The sequence below is a fragment of the Prionailurus viverrinus genome, chromosome C2 (assembly GCF_022837055.1).
Source record: "Prionailurus viverrinus isolate Anna chromosome C2, UM_Priviv_1.0, whole genome shotgun sequence".
Classification (NCBI taxonomy): Eukaryota; Metazoa; Chordata; class Mammalia; order Carnivora; family Felidae; genus Prionailurus; species Prionailurus viverrinus.
The window spans coordinates 68168341-68193680 of record NC_062569.1 but is presented as its reverse complement, the minus strand read 5'-3'; the positions used below and the strand labels follow the sequence as shown (position 1 = coordinate 68193680).

The 25340-nt window shown below is 35.2% G+C and overlaps 1 protein-coding gene across 11 annotated transcripts in view; it reads right to left on the bottom strand.

The window, feature by feature from the left end:
* The window catches only part of NAALADL2 (N-acetylated alpha-linked acidic dipeptidase like 2), a 1352594-nt gene that overhangs the window by 304776 nt on the left and 1022478 nt on the right, over positions 1-25340 (bottom strand). For all 11 annotated transcript variants that reach the window (XM_047875457.1, XM_047875456.1, XM_047875458.1 and 8 more), the window contains 2 exons: positions 15680-15885; positions 11017-11136 (listed from right to left, as the gene is read on the bottom strand). In XM_047875457.1, the coding sequence (XP_047731413.1) occupies positions 11017-11136; positions 15680-15885 (326 nt within the window). The remainder of the gene's footprint in view (positions 1-11016; positions 11137-15679; positions 15886-25340) is intronic.

Sequence of the window (25340 nt, the reverse complement as noted above, 5' to 3'; positions counted from 1 at the left end):
TGGTAATGATATATCTACACGCATTACACAAAGGAAATATTCTCTGTGGTTTTCTCTGAGCAAAATTATAGATTATTGTTTTTATTTTTGCTCATGTAATGTTAATAATTTTTCTACAAAGAGCACAATAAACTAATAAAAGGAGATAGCTTAGTTTTCAGGAAATCCTTTGTAATGTATGTAGTTCTTTATCAAGTTCCTATTTCTAGGATAAAGTGAAAATGCCAATCACCTTTGTTGATCTTCACCAAAGATCTTGAGCCTGTCACCTCATTTTGAGATCCTGCAATATCTTATTATATTCTTAACTTATAATTACCTACTGAATATTAGTGAAACTTGCTTAACATTTTGGATGATGCACCATATACAGCTAGAAATTATGTCATTTTATTTCAAAGATGACTGAGTTTCATGTAACACATAATTTATAAATTAGTATCCTTTATTCAATTTCTGAAATTTTCGAACTAAACAATTCTGAATTGCCTTACCTGGAAAAGTGTACTGTAGAAAAGGGTACTAGTTTTGATGCTGTGATTCTAAACTAGCTTTTCTTTATAATCTTCTCTAGGTTCATGTCTATTTCAGTTTTCCATCTGGGCTACTGCCACCTTTAACTCTTTCTGTATCAGCAATTGACTGTCACACATAAATGATTTGGGGCTACTCACGGTGAAATGGTTATCACAGATGAGTGTGTCTACTTTCCATGTTTATGCAGTTACACTGATTTAAAAAAGAGTTGTAAATATCAAAACTGGACTTAAAATTGTCATGGTCTCTTATATTCACCAACTATTAATATATATAGTTCATAGATTTAGAGCCAGAATTTGTAAAGGCTCAATATGGATAAATAAGCAATAAACATGAAAGTTAACAACCCAGAAACTAAGTGCAGGCTGTCACGTACGTTATGCTACTAAACAAATAAACATAAATAAATAAAGGATGAATTCACAAGTGAATTCTTACGTAAATAAAGACTGGCTGGAGCAACCACCCATAAAAATGTTCAAGCCCTCTTCATGACACCTGTACAATGTTTGAGCACCTTTAGATAATTCATCCTTTTTGAGAATTCTTCCGTAGGCTGAATTGAAATTATTTCTCTACTCCTTGGAGACATACAGAAAATTGTTATCATGGCCCTCAGGACTATTGTTATATCAGGGTTAAAACAGCTTAATTTCTTCTGCTGTTCAATTTATTTTATCACCCTGGTCTTAAAATTATAATTTTCCTACTAGAAAATATAGTTAACAGTAGTAACTGTGGAGAGATTAGTGTCAAATTATAGGATGCTTAAGGCTATAAATTTGCAGGTGAAATTCCAGATCAAAGGGAAGGAATAATCAGTGCCTTCAAGTCTTATCAGCATTGTATATTGAGGTGTGTTTCTGAAAAAGTATATGTGAATTGTAGATCTTGCCCTGTGAACAAATCCATTTTCAAAGTAAAGGGAGTGAATACTTATTTAAGCTTCTGTAAAAAAATCAATTTTTAGGTGCATACGGGTTTTGTTTAAAGCAACATTTCCCTGACCATTTTCACATGATGCCTATAGGAAAAAGGTTCTAGAGAAAAACAAGTCTGGGAAAGATTGCATGTTCTATTTACCTCTGGATCACTGTCATGCATAAGATACGTACTGAAGGTTCTACTTAGTATACCTTTCACAGCACACATTGGGCAATATGAGTTTAAAGAAAGATTCATTATCACGTTTATTTGTTGAAGCATTCGGTTATTATTACTATATCAATTTCCTTCTGTTTCAGGTAACTCTTTTTTTTTTTAGCCAAAGCATTTATCTCCTTTGTTATTTTTACCAAAAGCCTATTTAGATTTTTCATTTTAGATCTTTTTTCTTTGAAATCATTTAAGTTGTATATATTTAAAATGTACAAAATGATTTCATATACATATATGTTGTAAAATTATTATCCAGGTCAAGATAATTAACATATCCATCACCTCACAGAGTGAACATAGGTAATTGTATGTGTGTGTGTGCGTGTTTAGAATGCTTAAGATCTACTCTAAAAATTTTTTTAAGTATATAATGTTGTATTATTCACTATAGTCACCATGCCACACATTAGTCCAGTTTCATTATTTTGCATTTGGGTATCCAATTTTCCCAACAGCATTTATTAAAGAGAATGTCCTTTCCCCATTGTATGTTCCTTGTACTCTGTCAAAAATTAGTTGACCATATATGCGTGGGTTTATGTGTATACTCTATTCTGTTCCATTGGCCTTTGTGGTTGTTTTTATGCCAGTACCATTCTATTTTGATTAGTATAGCTTTGTAATACAGCTTTGAAATCAGGTAGTGCGATACTTCCAGACTTGTTCTTCTTTCTCAGGATGACTTTGGCTCTTTGAGGTCTTTTGAGGATCCACACAAATTTTAGGATAACTTTTTTCTATTTCTATGAAAAATGCCATCAGAATTTTTGTTAATGTTTATTTATTTACTTGAGAGAGAGAGTGATAGAGGCAGAGAGAGAGAGGAGTAGAAAGAGAGGGAGAGAGAATCCCAAGCAGGCTCTGAGCTGTTAGCACAGAGCCTGACGTGGAGCTTGATCCCACCACCCATGAGATTATGACCTGAGCTGAAATTATGAGTCAGACATTTAACCTACTGAGCCACCCAGGTGTGCCATCATTGGAATTTTGATCTAGACTGCATTGAACCTGTAGATCACTTTGTTAGCATGGCCATTTTAATAATAGCAATCCTTCTAACTTAAGAACATGAACTTTTTTCCATTTATTTGTGTCTTCTTCTTTTTCATCAATTTCTTACAGTTTTCAGTGTACATGTTTTTCACTCCTTTGATTAAATTTATCCCTAAGTATTTTATTGTGTTCATTGCTATTGTAAATGGCATTGCATTTTAAATTTCTCCATCAGGTAATTCATTGTTGGTATATAGGAAAAAATTATTTTGTTAAAAAACCAAGTGGGCCATTCAAATACAAAATATCAACACAAATACAAAATTGCTTGGTTAACATGCTCCTTTAAAATAGAAATAACAGAGGTGGCTGTGTGGCTCAGTCAGTTAAGCATCCAATTCTTAATTTCAGCTCAGGCCATGATCTCATGGTTCCTGAGTTCAAGGCCAGCATCAGGCTCCATGCTAAACAGTGAAGAGCTTGCTTCGGATTCTCTCTCTCTGTCCCTCCCCTGCTTACATGCTCTCTTTCAAAATAAATAAATAAACTTAAAAAAAAACAGAAATAACAAACAAAAGCAAAGGAATCATAATTTATACAACTTACTTTTGGTAAGCACATGCCAATAGAAACTAAAATCATCCCAGTAGATATATTTGAAAAAATTTTTTTAAGCATGAAACCATTTCTGTTTAATTTAGTTACTCATAAAAATTTTAAATAAAATGTCATATATCATAAGGGCAAAACATTACTATTGTAATGGCTATATAGATACTTAATCGATGACATCAGTTAAGTTAGGTTTCTAACCAAAAGAGATTAAAGATCAAGTGGAGATAAAGGACAACTAGTTCGCCAGAATAAGTTTCATTTTTTAAAATGGTAAAGTGTAGTATACTTCATTAATGATGCTGCATAGGTGATGCTGTATGTTCCTGGTACATACATATAGGTGAAACAGTTTTATCTAACCTGCCAAAAATGGTGATTCACTAATACTTCTCCTGAGTAAATGGTCATTCTTTTGAGTCCTATAGAGGTCTGGTGTCTAATATACTAATCAAAACGTCAGACTGGGGAGCCTGGGCAACTCTGTCGGTTAAGCATCCAACTCTTGATATCAGCTCAGGTCAAGATCCCAGGGTTTGTGAGTTCGACTCCTGCATCAGGCTCTGCACTGACAGCAAAAAGCCTGGGATTCTCTCTCTCTCGCTCCCTCTCTGTCCCTTGTGGGAATACAGAGGACAGAAGAGATAAAGTAAGGCAAGAGCAGTGCATGCTGAAGGCAGCACATTCTGAACTCAGTAGCTGCTCAGCCAAGGGAAAAACAAGACATGCTGGAAACAGCATATGCTAAATATAGCTGAAGTTTTTTCCTTCCAAGATGATGTATATGCATAGGCAGTCATGTAGTTAGGGTCATGGTATGTCTCACATGATTTATTATCTTATTTTTCTGTTTTCATTTTCACATACTATTGTTCACTCCCCAATAAATATAAGAGAACTACCCAAGTCAGGGCTTCACTCAGTCTTCTCCTGCTTAAAAGTTTTTCTTGGTGCAGTCTCTCTGGGGCTCTCATTGTTCCAAGCCATTTGGACTCAGTAACCCTTTCCTCTTGCATCACACTGAGTTGCACGACAGCCCCTTCCCTCCTCATGCTCTCTCTCTTTCTCTCCCTCAAAAATAAATAAATAAACATTAAAAAAAAATCACACATTAGGGATGCCTATGTGGCTCAGTCATGTAAGCATATGGCTCTTGATTTACTGCCAGGTCATGAGCTTAAGGTTTGTGGGTTTGAGCCTCATCTGCTTGAGATTTTCTCTCTTTCTCTTTTTGTCCCTCCCTAGTTTGCATTCTCTCTCTTACTCAGAATAAATAAATAAATATTTTTAAAAAGTCACAGACTAAAACTAACTCAGCTAAAGCCATTTTAAGAATGTGACATTCATTTTGATTATATGGATGAGTTCACACTCAATTTATTAATATGTTAATATCTCCAATTGTTTGCCCTGTTCTTTGGCTATGTCATCCAAATATTTAAATCAGTTGCCTTCTGAAATTCAAGGTTTTAGCCAGTATCTAAGACTTCCCTTGATATCTAGATTTAAATAAAAAGGGATTTACAAATTGCTAGCATATACTGAACAGAAAACCTTGTAAAACAGTAATAAACTGGAGGGATTGCTTGGTTTTAACACAAAGAAAAGTATTGTAAAACTAGGAGATAGATTAACCTGCCAATAGAATCACAATTTTAAATGTGAGACTTTATTGAAGTGGTAAATTAGTGTAAGATAGGATTTTAAATCAGTTTATTAGTCTTTATGGTCACTTCAGTTGGCTACTGGTAGTAGAAGCAGCAAAAAGGAGGATAAATTAAGTAGAATTAAGTAGAATCCACTGAAAAGAGTTGTAATTTATAGTGAGCAAGAAAGCACAGAGAATTTCTCTCCTTAAAGACTAAACAAAAGATAAAAACTAACAAAGATAAAAACAAATAGACAAATAAAAACTACGTCATGTATCATGAAAGACAAGCTAGTAGAGAACGTTTCACAGTCAGTTTTACTTTTATATTTTATGGGCAAGTAGAATAGAAATTAAGCTTTGTTTCAACAAGATCTTGATCAACAAGACAGAAAGGGAAAAAGAAAAGACAGCTATTTTAATTCGACCACTATACCTTCTGTACTCTACCACTTTGCATTTTGGTCAGCATTATGGACTCCATTGTCTCTTCCCAAAATTCAGGGGTTGAAAGCTAGCCAACAATGTGACCATACGTGGAGGTAGGGCCTTCAAGGTCATTAAAGTTAAATGAGAGCATAAGGAGGGAGCCCTAATCCAGTAGGACTGGTGTACTTATAAGAAGTAGAAGAGACCCCAGGGATGAACATACACAGGGAAGAACATGTGAAGACACAGTGAGAAGCTGGTTTTTGCAAGACAAGGAGAGAGGCCTCAGGAGAAATTTGCCCTGCCTGAATCTTACCTGGACTTCTAGTCTGCGGACTCTAAGAAAACACATTTCTGTTCTTTCAGGAACCCACACTGTGGTATTCTGTTAGGACAGCCATAGCATACTAGGACTAGTTATTTTAACTCCACAGTGTGTAAAGATAAAATCAAGAGAACAAAATTTAAGTTTTTTTTTTTAATTTATTTTGAGAGAGAGAGATAGACTGCAAGTGGGAAGGGGCAGAGAGAGTGAAACAATCCCAAGTAGGATCTGTGCTGTCAACGCAGAGCCCAATGGGGGGCTCAAATTCACAAACCATTGAGATTGTGACCTAAGCTGAAATCAAGAGGCAGACGCCTAACAGACTGAGCCACCCAGGTGCTCCCCAAAAAAAAAAAAAATTAATTTAATTACTGTTTTTTTTTGAAAATAAGACTTCTGGAAACTCAAGCATTTGAGCCAATTACCATCTAGGACTAAAATATCTCCTAGGTCTTGCTTCGACCCCTTAGAGAACAGTGACATGATCAGGCAGAATGGAAACCAGCCCTGTGGCACTTAGTAGCAACTGTACAAGTACCACAGCAGACACAGCTGTAGCAGTCCAGTACCCCTCCACACGAGAAAAAAATCAGAAGCATAACAAAGTTACACTTGATTTGAGCAAGGAAATGGAAATGGACATCAGTTGTGTGATTTGAAAAGAAGCATTGGGTAGTTCAGTAAAAGAGCAGTTCGTTTACATGATCGAAATATTGGGCCTTGACAAGACAGACTGCTAAATTTCCTCAAGATTCTGAGTATATTCAATCTTTTTGCCACTGTTATATGGTGCATGATTCTGAATTAAACTGATTTCATTTGCGTCTTTCCTGTGAATTCCAGTATAGCCCTATCACACTCACCCCTTTATTTTAGCTACTTATGCATGTCTTAGGTTTGTGGTAAAGTCATAAGCTCCAGAGTAACAGGGACTTTAATCTGCAATTTTGTTCCCTACAATACCTACAACAACGTCATATACAGTTGGGTTCTTTATAAAAATATTTATCATATTTTAGAGCTCTGAAACAGACTGTGCTATTCATAATGAAGTAATAGTGTAGTCTGGTTCTGGGCTCAATGCTCTAATGTATGCAGTTGAATTGAGATATATGTACTATATTTTCTAGTGGGCAGTTCTTGGTATTAAAAAATAAAACATGAAAATTAAAAAAAACACTATAAAACTGAAAAATAGCTTTGCTACTTTTTTCATGGCCTAAAAACATAACAACAACATTGTGCATCATGTGGACAGTTTTACAACATTGATGTAATAGTTTGGTGTTGATCAGGTTTGCCAGTGTCTCACAGGTGTTTCAAAAGTGACATTTAAGAAGAATATAGCGAGATTGACTACTTTCATATGTACAAATGCTTGAGGCTTCCCCAAAATAACCTCTTAGAAAGTTCTTCACTATTTACTTGAGATTTATAGAGCACTGACTAATATATGGATGATCAAATTCTATTTTTCTAAAGGCAAAATCAATACCTTCTGTGAACTATGAAAAATTATTTCAAAAAATAAAGGTGAAACAGCAATATATATATATATATATATATATATAGAGAGAGAGAGAGAGAGAGAGAGAGAGAGAGACAGAGAGAGAGACAGAGAGTCAGAGGGACAGAGAGAGATATATGTTAGTATCATATCCTAATATTTAAAATTATTATTTGGGGAGTAATCTTATTTTATCTTTAATTTCACAACTAAATTTGCATGAAGACAGTTGTGTTTCATTAACTAAGAGGACATTGACCTATATATCCTTTATTGAACATTTAAGGAGTCAATGGAAATTATTTTCAAAGAAGATTTTTCTTAAAAAATGGAACTTAAAAGATCTTTTATTCCCTTTTTATTCCCTACTCATTTAGGAGGCATTGGGACTCTATTCATCTCTATAGAATATTATATAATCCACAGTTGAATGAAAAGTATCTCTATCTACTATCTATCTATTTATCTATCTATCTATCTATCTATCTATCAATCATCTATCTCACTCAAATGCTTGTGAATGAGAGAGTAGATAATAAAGGTTCATAATGCTCTTTAAACATCAATACCAAATCACGTTCGCCATGCTTTATATCAGATTCTGGAAAAACAAATGCTGTTTAGAAGATTTGTATAAGATTAATAATTAAGGTATGTTGCTACAGGAAGAGAGTGAAATGTCAAGCCACAGACTGGAAGAAGAATTCACAACAAAAGACTTAGTTCATTTAAAATGTTTTACTGGAGGGGTGCCTGCATGGCTCAGTTGGTTAAGTGCCTGACTTTGAAATCTCTGTCCCCCTCTCTCTCTGGCCCTCCCCAGCGCTCTCTCTCTCTCTCTCTCTCTCTCTCTCTCTCTCTCAAATAAACATTAAAAAATAAATAAAATGTTTTAATGGATTTTGTCAAAAATTTGTTGTTTTATGTAATTAACTTACTTTTTTGATATGATGTGTCTATAATGTGTCTATAATGCACATTACCACTATAAGTTTAAAAAAAGTTTCATAGCAGTACTTTTAACAATAGCCAAATTATGGAAAAAGACTAAATGTCCATCAACTGATGAATGGATAAAGAAATTGTGGTTTATATACACAATGGAATACTACGTGGCAATGAGAAAGAATGAAATATGGCCTTTTGTAGGAATGTGGATGGAACTGGAATGTTATGCTATGTAAAATAAGTCATACAGAGAAAGACAAATGCCATATGTTTTCACTCTTATGTGGATCCTGAGAAACTTAACAGAAGACCATGGGGGAGGGGAAGGAAAAAAAAAAGTTAGAGAGGGAGGGACCCAAACCATAAGAGACTTAAAAACTGAGAACAAACTGAGAATTTAGTCAGCATGGTTTATAAAAAAAAATATTGTTCTTTGTAGAAAAATCATTTTTAATTTGTTTCTGCTTGGTTGTTTGGTCTATACTACCTTATATGAAACATGTGTTTGCATATGGTAACAGAATCTAAGTAAAATGATGAAATACAGAGGTCCTGAAGATTAACAAAATATCTTTGTCTTTGTATGTAAAGTTACTTATGTTCTGATGTTATAATCAGTTAATCAGTTCCTTTCTTTTGAAAGAAATGTTTTAAATCTTTCTTTTTACAATGCCACTGGTGTTACGTTATTTTAAATTATACAAATTACTGTGAGGTTTTGTTTCCTTCAGTTCTCTTCCCCTTTATATTTTTAAGTGTGTCGACATATTTTAATGAAAAATACTGGCATTGAATTATTGTATGCAAAATATATCTTAAATTACCCTGTATATTTGCTTTGTGTTAATAAAACTCAATATAGATAGTTAAGTAATTCCCATTTTTTAAAATTGCATATGCTTTTGTTTTTTCGAATCTCTGATAATCCTACCTTTCTAAATTGTCCTATAGAACACACATATACTCTCTTTCAACTGAAAGGAATTTTTCTTTGAATAAATTAGAATTTATCTACTAATTCTTGGATTAGTATAGAAATATTTTAAACTATAGAACAAAAACTGTCTTCCCCCAAACAGATAAAAAGGTACATCTTCCATGTCACTATTCATTACTGTACTTTTAGATAATTGGGTTTAAATGCTAATATTTTACAGTTCTCTGTTATAAGATGGTGCAAAAACATTTTAAATAGCATTTTATTCTCAGAAATTTCTATAGATAAATATTTCTCTAGATTTTATGGCCCTTAACAGTTTTTAATTTATATTTGCTTATGAATTTCAATGATTACATATCTTCCAAGGTTCTCAAAATATAAATATTGTAACACATGAGAAGGAAAAGACAAATTTTAAACTAACCTGCCCCAGTTGCCAGATACTTGAGCTAATGCTATCCTCCTTGATATCTCACTTGTACAGAAATATCTTAACTTTCCAAGAGAGATATCTGCTGATTTTCTTTTGAGTTTTTTCAGGCAGGTAGGAGAGTCAGAATGCAAAGCAGTACAAAGTGCATGAGGAATTCACTTGCAGAACTGGATATAATTTAGGGCATGCAAACTGAGGTTTGGCCGATCTCAAATGTACAGATTTATCCATTTCATCTTTCATAATGTCCTCTTTATTATACTACATATGGAAATGTCAATGAAAACTATTAAACTAGAAAATACTTTATGAAAGTCATAAAATGTTAGTTTGCATTACATTTCAATCAAGCATTATGGCTAATCTAAAGCACTGTTCATTATCTCTCTTTTTTTCTAGTTCAGTTTCTATGACACTCACTGGAAACTGTGGGCATTGAAAAGGTCATTTCTAATATACACCAATAACCTTTTGGGGTGGGAGGAAACCACCCTCCAGTGGTGGCATGATTACTTTCATTCTGAAGAATAACATGTATCATTTTATCTGTAGTATAAGTTATAAAAAGATTGAAAAATAAAAGCATGAACTCAACTAACAAACAGGAAAGATGTTCTGGAAAATTATTTGAAACAGACCAGAAGTAACAAAATTAAAAATAAATAAATAAATATCTCTAGTGAGACATCACAAACTACATGATTATTTTTCAAGTTACATTTTAGGAAAATGAATGCTGTCCTTTCCCATAGTATTTTTCAAATAATATTTTCTAAATATCTTTAATTAGTTATCACTATATTCTAGGAACTAGACATAGATCCTGCTTTTTAGGCAGAGTATGATATTGTTGAAAACATAGGGCAGGTCCCAAATTTGCTCAAAACATGAATGAGGGGGGAGAAATCTAAAAGTAACCAAATTTACCACAAAATGTCAAGATCAATAGAATTGGGAACTTGAAATCTGAATTTCAATTTTTAAGAAATAAATTTATATTTTTATATATGTTCTCTGTAACTATAAAATTTTATCTACAACTATCACCATAGCAAATGCAGGATGCAGAATTGCAGAACATAAGAAATTGGTTAAAGGAATATTGATAAAAAATTAGTAATAGTTCCTTAAAACAGATGGTTTGGCGGCTCCTGGGTGGCTCAGTTGGTTAAGTGTCTGACTCCTGATTTCAGCTCAGGTCATGATCTCATGGGTCATGAGATCAAGCCCAATGTAGGGCTTGGTGCTGACTATGTGGAGCCTGCTTAGTATTCTCTCTCTCTCTGTCTCTCTCTCTCTCTCTGTCTCTCTCTTGTGTGCTCAAAATAAATAAATAAGTAAATAAATAAATAAATGAATAAATAAATAATAAAAACATAGATGGTTTTATGCATATTAAAAAAGTAAAAACATCAACATATGCCAAATTATAGAGAATAGGAAATTTTGTATGATCGTTTTATTAAAAACTAATTCATCTTACCTCTACCACCAGTTGCTGAAGAGATGGTGAAGCTACAGAATATAGACTTGAGTTACCCCTTATGGGACTATGGAGACTAATGTAAGCCACAACATTTCTCTGCAGAACCTTCCTGAAATCCTGAAACAAACAAACAAAAAATCTTTATCATGATAAAAGTAACAGATTCTAATTTACCATTTATATGTTGAATAAGAAATACTTTCTACTTAAAATCACCATAGTACACAACTGTTTTTAAAAAATCGATTCTATTAGAGTGTACAAAGGTCATAAAAGGATTTTAAATAAAGAGGGTAAGGAGTTACATATCATATATGACAAAATATTTTTTTTAATGTTTATTTATTTTTGAGAGAGACAGAGACAGAATGTGAGTGGGTTGGGGCAGAGAGAGAGGGAGACACAGAATCCGAAGCAGGCTCCAGGCTCTGAGCCATCAGCCCAGAGCCTGACGCGGGGCTCGAACTCACAAGCTGTGAGATCATGACCTGAGTCAAGGTCAGACACTCAACTGACTGACCCACCCAGGCTCCCCATGACAAAATATTTTTAAGCACATTCCTGAAAAAAGTCAAATTTTACAAGAAAATGTTCTTAAATGGTTAACATCGTATGTGATTTAACTTTAGAATACAGAATGGAAAGTTTGCTCTAGACACAGAACTTGATTTTATAGTTATTGAATTAGAGAATAATTCATGGGTAAACTACTTCAGTGATTAATCAAACTAGGCCTTTCCTTGGAGACAATGAGCTAATTTTTACATAAGTGGCTCTTTATTCTGAGCAAAATGGGGCATAATACACCTTTGTCCCTGCACATATTACCTGAAATAAAACCTGATACATTTTATGCACATGAGTAGCATAAAATGATTTCAGCAGAATGGTTTTTCTACTTCTCTGCTGAACTATTCCCCAAACTGAATACCACTAAGCCTATTAATAAAGTGCCACTAAGAAGGTCTTCTATTATTTTCCTCCTTTCTTGCACAAATATTTAATGACTAATCATCATGGTGACAATTCTATGGAAATGACTTAAAAACTGAACAACTTCATGTCTTAGGAACTTACTTTTCTTTCTCCAACACTATGAGATGGAAGACTATAAGGGCATGTGCACCTAACAAGTCAATAATATTATCCCTATTTCAAGTTGAACATTCAGCTATACCTCTGCAAGAGAGCTGAAAAGACATTTCATTTAAAATAAATATTTTTTTTGAGACAGAGAGAAAGAGGAGAGAGGGAGAGAGAGAGAGAATGAGGAGGAGGGGCAGAAGGAGAGAGGGAGGGAGAGAGAGAGAGAGAGAGAGAGAGAGAGAGAGAGAGAGAGTCCTAAGCAGGCTCCACACTGTCAGTGCAGAGCCCAACACAGGGCTCAAATTCATAAACGGTGAGATCATGTACGACCTGAGCCAAAAGCAAGATTGGACACTTAACCAACTGAACTACTCAGGCACACCTAAAATTAGTAAATAGTTTAAATGAATAGGAATGATGACCTTAAGCTTAAATACTCTGCTTTACACATAATACTGTTTTAAAAAAATGTCCCTTAAAAAATTGTTCAACAAGTGCTGTGGAAAAACAGCACTTTTTTTTTTACATATTTACATACTACCACATAGACACTATATATATATACACACACACATACATATATATATGTATATGTATATATATATATATACATATATATATATGTTAGTCCATTTAACACTCATGAGAACCTCATGCTAGTATATTCATTGGAGGATCAAGTCTTGGAGACATTAATTTTGCCAAGACCATCCATGTTATGTCAGAAAGAATCTGAAGTCTGACTTTTGACTGTAACATCCACAGTAGCCTGTGAAAAATGAAGCATCTTGAATAGAAGAAATGGTACTTTTCTTTAGTAAATGGTACTATTTTACTTAACAATGGTACTATTTATTTAGTAAAAAGTATGATATTTTTCCTCAAGGATCAAGATTAGTATTGATTCAATTAAAAAAATAAAAATAACTCTATCACTATAAATTCCAGTTTTAAGTCTATTGACCAATGTCACCTAACCTTTTTAATTACAACTATGGGTTCCAAGATGTTCCTGTGCAAGCAAAATTAAATAGGGCAATATGACATGTCAACAGGTGCTTTGCTTACTCAGCTTCACTAGGAAATCAATTTAGAGCATACATTGACTTTATTCTAAAAGAAAAAGTTTCATTCTCAGGGGTAGTTTGGTAAAAGTAGACACAATGGAAAAGCTAATAGTTTCCTAAATTCCTTCTCAGCCAGATAGTTACAAAATGGCTTTATGAACAGTATTGTAATAATCTTCTGAGATAGAGTAATTTTATATAGTATACTCTATGAGCCAATAATCAAATCTGTATGTTATTCACCATGTTCCTATTCACCATTTTCTTTACTCATATATCTTTGCCTACCTAGTCATGGAAAAAGTAAGAAAATGACTGAACGAATAGTTAGTTGCCAAACATGCATACACACATAAATATGTTAGAACAGAGGTCCCTACTCTAACTGAATGTAAGAGATTTTTTTTGACATAAATACTTTTTCCTATGAACTCCTACATTATAGATTTTTTAGTTGTATCTACTGATAGAGAAAATACAAAATTATTAAAAGATAAAATGAATTCAGTAAAGCTTACAAATAAATTTATATTTTATTAACCACAAAAAAATCTACTTAATTTGAAAATATAATTGCTTACATACATGTAAGGCCATAATATTGATTCAACTTACAAACTATGATGCTTGATGCTCAAATAAATTCAAAGACTTTTTGCAATAAACTTCCCCATGCATAGGGGCTCAGGATATATAAGTTTAGAACGTCTGTTGTTGGACAAGCCTAATTTGAGAAAGAACATAGTTTAGGAATATACATGTTAATTTAGGATTAACATAAATTTATTATGAAAGTTACTAGATAGATATGGAGAAGGCTGTATGATACAGTGGAATAAATTTTTGGAATTTGAAAAGAATCTTGAAGATACTTTTTTAAAAACACACCTTACTGTTGCAAGAAAACTAAAGTATTGTTTTCTTTATGATTAAAAAACATTAAATACTAAAATCAGCCCAATTCACAAATATATTCCCCAAGTTGCATAACTTGATTATGTCTTTAAAGTAAGTAATTTGGAATAGAAGTTTGAGAGGTTGGTTTAGCTATTACATTTGCCATCTTACTAAAAATTTGTCAATTTAAAAAGGTTCTTTCATCAATGGAATTTGTTCATTTGAATTAGTTCTTTTGAATATGGAATAAACATTCACACAACTAATTTGAGTATAGAAAAGTATTCTAATTTGCAATGTGTATATCTTGATAAATTTTACACTAAAATTTTCCCACTTTTAAGACTTCTTATTTTTCAAATTAAAAAAGATGCTTGCTATTTTCTTTTGTATATTTTTGATATTTTCTTTATAGTCAATAGACATTTTATCTTTGTTGTGAGTACTTAAATAAAAAAATGAAATAATAGTAGAATTTTCCCTTAGATATTTAGGATTCTTTTTTCTCCAAAGCTGAGGCAGCAAACAAACTAGAATATCAAATTGTTTTATTTTCCTAGATAAAATTGTATAGATTTTCCCCTATATTTTCCCACTAAACTTCTTTTTTTTAAAAAAAATCACAAAGTAAATAGAATATCTGAGAGTTTTACAATATTTTCATTGTTTTTAATATGGCATCAATCCAATTATTGGTTGTTATATCCCATTAAAAATACAGTGCATCTGTGAAACAGAGACATATCAAAAGGTTTGAAACTTAAATATTCCAGTGGTATTCTAACAATGATCCACTGCATGCTAGATTTCATTTGAATAAAGGCTTCCTAAGGTAGTTTAGATAGATAGATAGATAGGTTAGTAGGTAGATGCAGAAGAGACAGAAAGATAGAGGTATAAGAATAGGAAGATTGAGGGGTACCTAGATGGCTCAGTCAGTTAAATGTCCAACTTCAGTTCAGGTCATGATCTCATGGTTCGTGAATTCAAGCCCCACCTGGGGCTCCATGCTGACAGCTCAGAGCCTGGAGCCTGCTTCAAATTCTGTGTCTCCCTCTCTCTCTGTCCCTTCCCAAATTGCTCTCTCTCTCTCAAAAATAAATAATCATTAAAAATAAAAAAGAATAGGAGGATTGAGTAGAGGGAGGGAGGAAGAAGGGGAAGAAGAAAGGAAACCAATATTTTGAGGCCAATCTACAAATTGTAGAGCTAAGATATAATGCTAGAGTAGTAGACATTTAACATAACAGATTGTTTCCTAATTCCAGATAATTGCTAGAAAGTTAAAAAGAAAAAAAGTAATTGCATGCATCACTTGATCTTTTCTTGTCCAGTAATTGTCAACCTGTCTAAGGAGAAATACAATAACCAGGCAAACATAACTGTGGGTATATCATAGTCTATAGGCAGCAAGAGTAAGGTAGTTGCAGGTCATACATAATTCACTGTGATCTAATTCCCCTTCATTCTTACAGGTGATCTCAACAAATTAGCAGATGGTTGAGAGGCACATTCTTATCCTTGGTTTTGACAATTTTATTTTGTCAACTTTAGTCAAAAAGAGTGAGTGCACGAGAGCCAGAAGAACATATTAATTAATGTACATTTACCTCTCCCCATTCATATGAGCCAATATTGCCAAAAGCTGTTCCTCCCCATGAACAGAAAACAATTGTGCGGTCTGGTCTCCACCCTCTCTTAACTCTTAACATCAAGGCCCGGATAAAAGCTGTGATTATGGCAGTGCTGCTGGCCCATTCTTGTCCATAATAACTGTATGCAGTGTGATGGCGGCTGCCAACTATGATATACCGATCTGGAAACAGAAGAAAACAAGGGCCATTAACACAAAATATAAACCCTAACAATAAATTTAATGACATTTACATAATCCTATTGCACAACCGAGCAACAATTATGTAAAATTGTTCTAATAATTAAGACTACTTTAACATTTTTCACCCACTGTCTTGATTCACACATCTGTGTATATCAAAGCAGAGGCAGCTGCTGAACTCAATTATGATTCCAAAGCTTAGATCCATATTACTGTCCTTTACAACATGCATTTTAATTAATGAAGTATACAAATATGCCACAATGAAACCTTTATCTAACATTTTTCCAGAATCATAGTGGGAAGTGCCCTGTAAACAATGTGTGTATGCTCAGTAAATATTAATGAACTATTAATACATATGAGGGAGTGCTTATCAGTAGCTATAAATATTAAATAATGTGGTAGTCATATATGGATTTTGAAAAAATCCAAATGAAGTATTTAGGAAATTAATTATAGCTTCCAACCTATAGTTTTATCTCCTCTCTCTGAAGAAAAAAAATCAATATCAAAAGTCATCCAACTACTGTAAAAGTTTCCTTCCCTTCCCTTCTCTTCCCTTCCCTTCCCTTCCCTTCCCTTCCCTTCCCTTCCCTTCCCTTCCCTTCCCTTCCCTTCCTTTCCTTCCCTTTCTTCTTTTTTAGAGAGAGACTGAGCACAAAAGGGGGGAAAGGACGGAGGGAGAAAGGGACAGAATCTTAAGCAGGCTGCATGCTCATTGTGGAGTCAGATGAGGGCTTAAATCCCATGAAACTGGGATCATGACCTGAGTTGAAATCAAGAGTCAGACGCTCAGCCAACTGAGCCACTCAGGCACACCTGTAAAAGTTATCTTTTCACATATTTCATATAATCATACAAAATCCATTAGATACAACATGAAAAAGATCTGCATGACACATAGATGGGGCCTGCTCAATATACGTTACAGACTATTGCCAATAATAAGGTAGAATAAAAGCATATCTCCAGAGTTTCCTCTGATTTTGTTACCATTGAATGTTATTGGTATAGAACTATATTTATTTCACTAAATAGTCCTATACTTTCATGTAAAAGGTTTCTTCACCGAGTGTTATTTTATTCAGAGATGTCCCATAGCTCAATGGTGCAGACTTTGAAGCCAGCCTCCTTGGGTTTGGATCCAGTCTATTCAATTTGCTAGTTATATGACCTTGGGAAGCTTATCTAAGATCTTTATCCCTTAATTTCTTCAGTATAAAATCAAAATACAAATGGTACATATATTATTCAGTTCCTTTGAGTTTTATTTTTTAATTTTTTAAAAATATAATTTATTATCAAATTGGCTTCCATATAACACCCAGTGCTCATCCCAACAAGTACCTTCCTCAATGCCCATCACCCACTTTCCCCTCTCCCCCACCCATCAACCCTCAGTTTGTTCTCTGTATTTAAAAGTCTGATATGGTTTGCCTCCCTTCCTCTCTGTTTGTAATTTTTTCCCCCTTCCCCTCCTCCATGGTTTTCTGTTAAGTTTCTCAAGATCTACATCTTGGAACATATGAGTGAAAACATATGGTATCAGTCTTTCTCTGACTGACTTATTTCACTCAGCATAATACCCTCCAGTTCCATTCACATTGCTACAAAAGGCCAGATTTCATTCTTTCTCATTGCCAAGTAGTATTCCATTGTATATATAAATCATATTTTTTTTATCCATTCATCAGTTTATGGACATTTAGGCTCTTTCCATAATTTGGTTATTGTTGAAAGTGCTGCTGTAAACATTGGAGTACATGTGCCCTTATGCATCAGCACTCCTGTATCCCTTGGGTAAATTCCTAGCAGTGCTATTGCTGGGTCATAGGCTAGTTCTATTTTTAATTTTTTGAGGAACCTCCACACTGTTTTCCAGAGTGGCTGCACCAGTTTGCATTCCAACCAACAGTGCAAGAGGTTCCCATTTCTCCACATCCTCTCCAGCATCTATAGTCTCCTGATTTGTTCATTTTAGCCACTTGGACTGGCGTGAGGTAGTATCTCAGTGTGGCTGTGATTTGTATTTCCCTGATGAGAAGTCACATTGAGCATCTGTTTCATGTGTCCCTTGGCCATCTGAATGTCTTCTTAGGAAAATTGTCTATTGATGTCTTCTGCCCATTTCTTCACTGGATTATTTGTTTTCTGGGTGTGGAATTTAGTGAGTTCTTTATAGATTTTGGATGCTGGCCCTTTATCTAATATGCCATTTGCAAATATCTTTTCCCATTCCGTTGGTTGCCTTTTAGTTTTGTTGATTGTTTCCTTTGCAGTACAGGAGCTTTTTATCTTGATGAAGTCCCAATAGTTCATTTTTGCTTTTAATTCCCTTGCCTTTGGAGATGCGTTGAGTAAGAAATTGCTGTGGGTGAGGTCAAAGAGGTTTTTGCCTGCTTTCTCCTTTAGGGTATGGTTTCCTGTTTCACATTCAGGTCCTTAATCCATTTTGAGTTTATTTTTTGTGAATGGTGTAAGAAAGTGTTCTAATTTCATTCTCCTGCATGTTGCTGTCCAGTTCTCCCAGCACCATTTGTTAAAGAGACTGTGTTTTTTCCATTGGATACTTTTTCCTGCTTTGTCAAAGATTAGTTGGCCATACTTTTGTGGGTCCAATTCTGGAGTCTCTATTCTATTCCATTGGTCTATGTGTCTGTTTTTGTACCAATACCATACTGTCTTGATTATTACTGCTTTGTAGTAGAGGCTAAAGTCTGGGATTGTGATGACTCCCGCTTTGGTTTTCTTTTTTAATATTACTTTGGCTACTTGGGGTCTTTTGTGGTTACATACAAATTTTAGGATTGTTCTAGCTTTGAGAAGAATGCTGGTGCAATTTTGATGGAGATTGCATTGAATATGTAGATTGCTTGGGTAGTATTGACATTTTAAAAATATGTATTCTTCCAATCCATGAGCACAGAATGTTTTTCCATTTATTTGTGTCTTCTTCAATTTCCTTCATAAGCTTTCTATAGTTTTCAGCATACAGATCTTTAACGCCTTTGGTTAGGTTTATTCCCAGGTATTTTATGGTTCTTGGTGCAATTGTTAATGGATCAATTCTTTATTTCTCCTTCTGGTTCTTCATTATTGCTGTATAAAAATACAACCGATTTCTGTATGTTGATTTTGTACCCTGTGACTTTGCTGAATTCATGTATCAGTTCTAGCAGCCTTTAGGTGGAGTCTGTCAGGTATTCCATGTAGAGTATTATGTTGTCTGTGAAAAGTGAAAGTTTGACTTCTTCTTTGCCAATTTTGATGCCTTTTATTTCATTTTGTTTTCTGATTGCTGATGCTAGGACTTCCAACACTATGTTAAACAACAATGGTGAGAGTAGACGTCCCTGTTGTATTCCAGATCTCAGGGGAAAAGCTTTCAGTTTTTCCGCATGAGGATGATATTAGCTGTGGGCTTTTCATAAATGGCTTTTATGAAGTTTAAGGATGTTCCTTCTATCCCAACTTTCTCAGGGATTTTTATTAAGAAAGGATGCTGTATTTTGTCAAATGCTTTTTCTGCATCGATTGACAGGATCATATAGTTCTTATCCTTTCTTTTATTAATGTGGTGTATCACATTGGTTGATTTGCAAATATTGAACCAGCCCTGCAGCCCAAGAATGAATCCCACTTGATCATGGTAAATAATTCTTTTTATATGCTGTTGAATTCGATTTGCTAGTATCTTGGTGAGAATTTTTGCATCCATATTCATCAGAGATATTGGCCAGTAGTTCTCTTTTTTTGTTGGTCTCTGTCTGGTTTGCCTTCATACTTCATAGAATAAGTCTGGAAGTTTTCCTTCCATTTCTATTTTTTGGAACAGCTTGAGACGGATAGGTATTAACTCTGCTTTAAATGTCTGGTAGAATTCCCCAGGGAAGAGTCCAAGATTTTATTTGTTGGGAGATTTTTGATAACTGATTCAATTACTTCACTAGTTATGGGAATTTGAACACTAGTTACTGTTCAAATTTTCTATTTCTTCCGGTTTGAGTTTTAATAGTAGTCGAGGGTGTTTAGGAATTTGACCATTTCTTCCAGGTTGTCCAGTTTGTTGGCATATAATTTTTCATAGTATTCCCTGATATTTGCTTGTGTTTCTGAGGGACTGGTTGCAATACATCCATTTTCATTCATGATTTTATCTATTTGGGTCCTCTCTCTTTTCTTTTTGAGAAGCTTAGCTAAGGTTTATCAATTTTTTTTATTTTCTCAAAAAACCAACTCTTAGTTTCATTTATCCGTTCTACTGTTTTTTGTTTTGTTTTGTTTTATTTTTGGATTATATATTGCTTATTTCTGCTCTGATCTTTATTATTTCTCTTCTTCTGCTGGTTTTGGGGTGTCGTTGCTGTTCTGCTTCTATTTCCTTTAGGTGTGCTGTTAGATTTTGTATTTGGGTTTTTTTTTGTTTCTTGAGATAGGCCTGGATTGCAATGTATTTTCTCTTAGGACTGCCTTTGCTGCATCCCAAAGGGTTTGGATCGTTGTGTTTTCATTTTCATTTGTTTCCATATATTTTTTAATTTCTTCTCTAATTGCCTGGTTGACCCATTCATTCTTTAGTACAATGTTCTTTAACCTCCGTGCTTTTGAAGGTTTTCCAGACTTTTTCCTGTGGTTGATTTCAAGTTTCATAGCATTGTGGTCTGAGAGTGTGCATGGTATAATCTCAATTCTTTGGTATTTATTGAGGGCTGTTTTGTGACCCAATACGTGATCTATCTTGGAGAATGTTCCATGTGCACTTGAGAAGAAAGTATATTCTGTTGCTTTAGGATGCAGAGTTCTAAATACATCTGTCAAGGCCATCTGGTCCAATGTATCATTCAGGGACATTGTTTCTTACTGATTCTGTGTCTAGATGATCTGTCCATTGTTGTAAGTGGAGTATTAAAGTCCCCTGCAATTACCACATTCTTACCAATAAGATTGCTTGTGTTTGTGATTAATTGTTTTATATATTTGGGTGCTCTCAAATTCGGTGCATAGATATTTATGTTGTTAGCTCTTCCTGATGGATAGACCCTGTAATTATTATATAACGCCCTTCTTCATCTCTTGTGACAGCCTTTAATTTAAAGCCTAGTTTGTCTAAGTATGGCTACACCAGCTTTCTTTTTTTCTTTTAATTTTTTTATTGTTTATTTTTGAAAGAGAGAGAGAGAGAGTGTGAGCAGAGGAAGGGCAGAGAGAGAGGGAGACACAGAATCTGAAGCAGGTTCCAGGCTCTGAGCTGTCAGCACAGAGCCTGATGTGGGCCTTGAACCCACGAACTGTGAGATCATGACCTGAGCCGAAGTCGGATGCTTAACCAGCTGAGCCACCCAGGTGTTCATACACCAGCTTTCTTTGACTTCCAGTAGCAGGATAGATAGTTCTCCATCCCCTCACTTTCAATCTGAAGGTGTCCTCAGGTCTAAAATGGGTCTCTTGTAGACAGCAAATAGATGTGTCTTGTTTTTTTATCCATTCTGATACCCTATGTCTTTTGATTGGAGTATATAGTCTATTTACATTTAGTGTTATTATTGAAAAATATGGGTTTAGAGCCATTGTGTTATCTGCAGGTTTCATGGTTGTAGTGATGTCTCTGGTCCTTTGTGGTCCTTGCAACATTTCTCTCCCAGAGTCCCCCTTAGGATCTCTTGTAGGGCTGGTTTAGTGGTGATGAATTCCTTCAGTTTTTGTTTGTTTGGGAAAACTTTTATCTCTCCTTCTATTCTGAATGACAGGCTTGCTGGGTAAAGGATTCTTGGCTGCATATTTTTCCTGTTCATCACATCGAATATTTCCTGCCATTCCTTTCTGGACTGCCAAGTTTCAATAGATAGGTCAGCTACTAACTACCCTTATGTGTCTACTTTGTATGATAAAGCCCGTTTATCCTTAACTACTTTCAGAATTCTCTCTTTATCCTGGTATTTTGCTAGTTTTCCTATGATATGTCATGCAGAAGACTGTTTCAAGTTATGTCTAAAGGGAGTTCTCTGTGCCTCTTGGATTTCAATGTCTGTTTCCGTCCCCAGATTGGGGAAGTTCTCAGCTATGATTTGTTCAAATACACCTTCAGCCCCTTTCTCTCTCTTTTTCTGGAATTCCTATGATACAGATATTGTTCCATTTGATTGCATTACTTAGTTCTCTAATTCTCTTGTGATCCTGGATTTCTTTAATCTCTTTCTTCTCAGCTTCCTCTTTTTCCATAATTTTATCTTCTAATTAACCTATTCTCCCCTCTGCCTCTTCAATCCTTGCTGTGGTCACCTCCATTTTATTTTGCACCTCATTTATAGCATTTTTAAACTCATCATGACTTTTTTTAAGTTCCTTGATCTCTGCAGCAATAGATTCTCTGCTATCTTCTATGCTTTTTTCAAGACCAGTGATTAATCTTGTGACTATTATTGTAAATTCTTGTTCAGTTATATTGCTTATATCTGTTTTGATCAATTCTTTAGCTGTCACTTCTCCCTGGAATTTTTTTTTGAGGAGAATTCTTCTGTTTGGTCATTTTGGCTAGTTTTCTGTCCCTTATGAGTTTTTTTTTAATGTTTTATTTATTTTTGAGACAGAGAGAGACAGAGCATGAGCAGGGGAGGGACAGAGAGAGAAGGAAACACAGAATCTGAAGCAGGCTCCAGGCTCTGAGCTGTCAGCACAGAGCCCGAAGCGGGGCTTGAACTCACAAACTGCAAGATCATGACCTGAGCCGAAGTCGGACACTTAACCGACTAAGCCACCCAGGCACCCCTGCCTTATGAGTTTTAAAAGCTTGTTGTGTGCTCTCCATCTGCAAGCACTGCTATATTAAAGGGGCATCACACACTGTCCAGGGCCTGGCCCTTCAGGAGGTGTTTTTTTTTTTTTTTTTTTTTTTTTGGGAGAATGTTACTTGCTTTCTGTTGTTGTGACTTTGGTTATTTTCCTAGTGATGTTTTGGGCTCTCCACTAAATGTGCTTTGATTTGTTCCTTGAAGTAGCCCTGGAAAGGAAAACAAACAGGAAACAAAAACATGCAAACACACAAACAAACAAAAAACAAACAAACAAACAAAAAACAATCCAGAAGTAAAAAACCAGAAACACCCACTATAAGTAAAGAACAGGGTGGAGGCGATGCTGATGGAAGAGCACATACAAAGAGAAAAATGACAGGGGTGGGGAAAAAGAAGCAATAAACATTGACCAGGCAGAAAGACTAAAAGGCTTAATCCAGAGAGAGAGAAAGGAAATTAAGGAAGGGGGCAGGGGGAGAAGAAATTAAGATAAAGTTACCCAGACAGAGAAACTATATGGCTTGATTATTCCAGAGACAGAGAAAGGGAAGTAAAGAAGGAGGTGTAGAACATGTATCAAGAGAATGGATTAAATATGTCTGTTTAGACAAACCAGAAACCAGAGTAACCAGCCTAGAGGAGGGAAGAGATAAGGAGAAAATGAAGGAAGAATATATCTAAATAACAAGAATTATCTGAGAATTAATCCAGGCAATGCAGCAGCACTGGTCTGGAGGAGTGGGTCCTCTGGTTCTTCAGCATCTGTCCTGTCCCAGTAGATATGCAGTCACCTGGCACTGAGGGGCATGGTTTGGTGTAGGTGAGTCCTGCTTCCACTGTGGGCCCTGCAGATCAATCCCTGAGGCTCCACCTCAGTGGTGGTGGGGAGAGAAATGGCAACCCCCCTCCCCCACCCAGTCTCTTCTCCACAGACCCTGTGGAGCCATTCTCACTGTGCTACGGGTGCAGACGAGGCAGTCTGTCTTGTTCCACCGACTTCCATGCCCTGGAGCTTGGCTGGGATTTAAACTCCTGCTCCGTGAGCCCTGGCACTGGGGAGGCACCTCTCTATGCCACCCGATATGTGGTCCTGGCTTGTTTTGTCCTCTCTCACAGTACTCCAAGGAGGGGACTGCTTTCTCCTACTGTGGACTGAGCCCCTGACCTAGCTACTGAGTTCAGGACTGGTTTCCCTCCTCCCAGGTGTGAGAACAGGGCACCTGGCCCTGGTCCATAGAAAGCCCACAGTTAGAGATGGGATCCCTCTCTGCCCCCGTCTGAGGTTTTTTTCTCTTGTCCAGATACAGTCCTATGCTTACCCAGTTGCTGTTTCTCTCCCTTTGTTTCTCCACAGAAGGGGATCCCTCCCCTTCATACCTACACAGCCCGTTTTATCTGCCCCAGTTTGTAATCACCCACATATGGCCCACCATCCCAGTGTCTCCCTAGTAGACTCAGACTCTTTTCCTCCCAGACTCTTGGGGTTCAAAGTCCTTTGGCTTCAACCCATCTTTGTTTGAGAGATGCAGGAAGTATGGATCCCCCTACTCTCTGCCTTGTTGGCCTCTCCTCCTAGGTGCTTTGAGTTTTAAATGAGTTACTATTTGCAAGGCACTTTTAACAGGGCCTATCACATAAGGACTGCCTATGTGTGGAATAAATGAATTATCCCTTTACTTCGTGGCAGCAAAAAGCTATTTGATGGGAAATCACTGTGTGAAGCTATTTTAGTTTTCTATACTGATTTTTGAACCAGCAATAAATTTGATCTGCCAATGTTTTATCAAAATTTAATTACTAGTATACATACAGTGGCTGTAAAGGTTGAAACTCAGGAAATGTATTTACTCATCTCCAAGATATGTGTGAAAGTTCTGCTTGGGATTATCTGTATTCTAGATAAACCATATGTAAAAGCCTTAATACTAATTGATGATTGTTTCTAATTTTCAGAACCATTAAATAAGAAAATCATGTGAATGAGCAGCTAATATTTTTGTGTAGTATTCAAATAAGCAAAATTTGAGAAGCTTTACATATTATACACTGAAGAATACTACTAGTAAATTGATTTTAAGAAATTGATTTTTTCTATATTGAATTTCAATTGGGAAAGCTATTTTAACCTAAAGCTAATATAGTTTTGTACAATTTGGTTTTTCCATAAAAACTAGCAAATGCACCAATGATGACAAATATTTCTGGTGCTTCAGTTAGAGATTCTGATGATGAAAACTGGTTGAAATAGTTGAAATGCAACAGTACCAATTTCCAAATCTATTTAAACATTGTATTTAAAGACATTAAATCAGAGGTTGTTCACCATTGCTACTGTAAGGAAATCAGAGAAAATACGTACCTTCCATAAATTTTATAGAAGTTGGCTGGCAGGAAACTTGTGGGTACGTAAAACTTGTTTTCAGAATTTTCTGGGTTATCAATTATAGAGTCAATTTGACAAAAGTCGTGGCAAAAAATAATTCTCCAAGGAGAACTTGAGTAAATATCCCAACCAAATCAACAGAAGTGACACAAGTGTGCTAAATAGACCACTGCATTCTACCCTGCATACTAAGCACATCAGATAGCAGCATGTGGCTCAACCTCACGATGTATTTGGAAGTGTTGCTATATTAATCT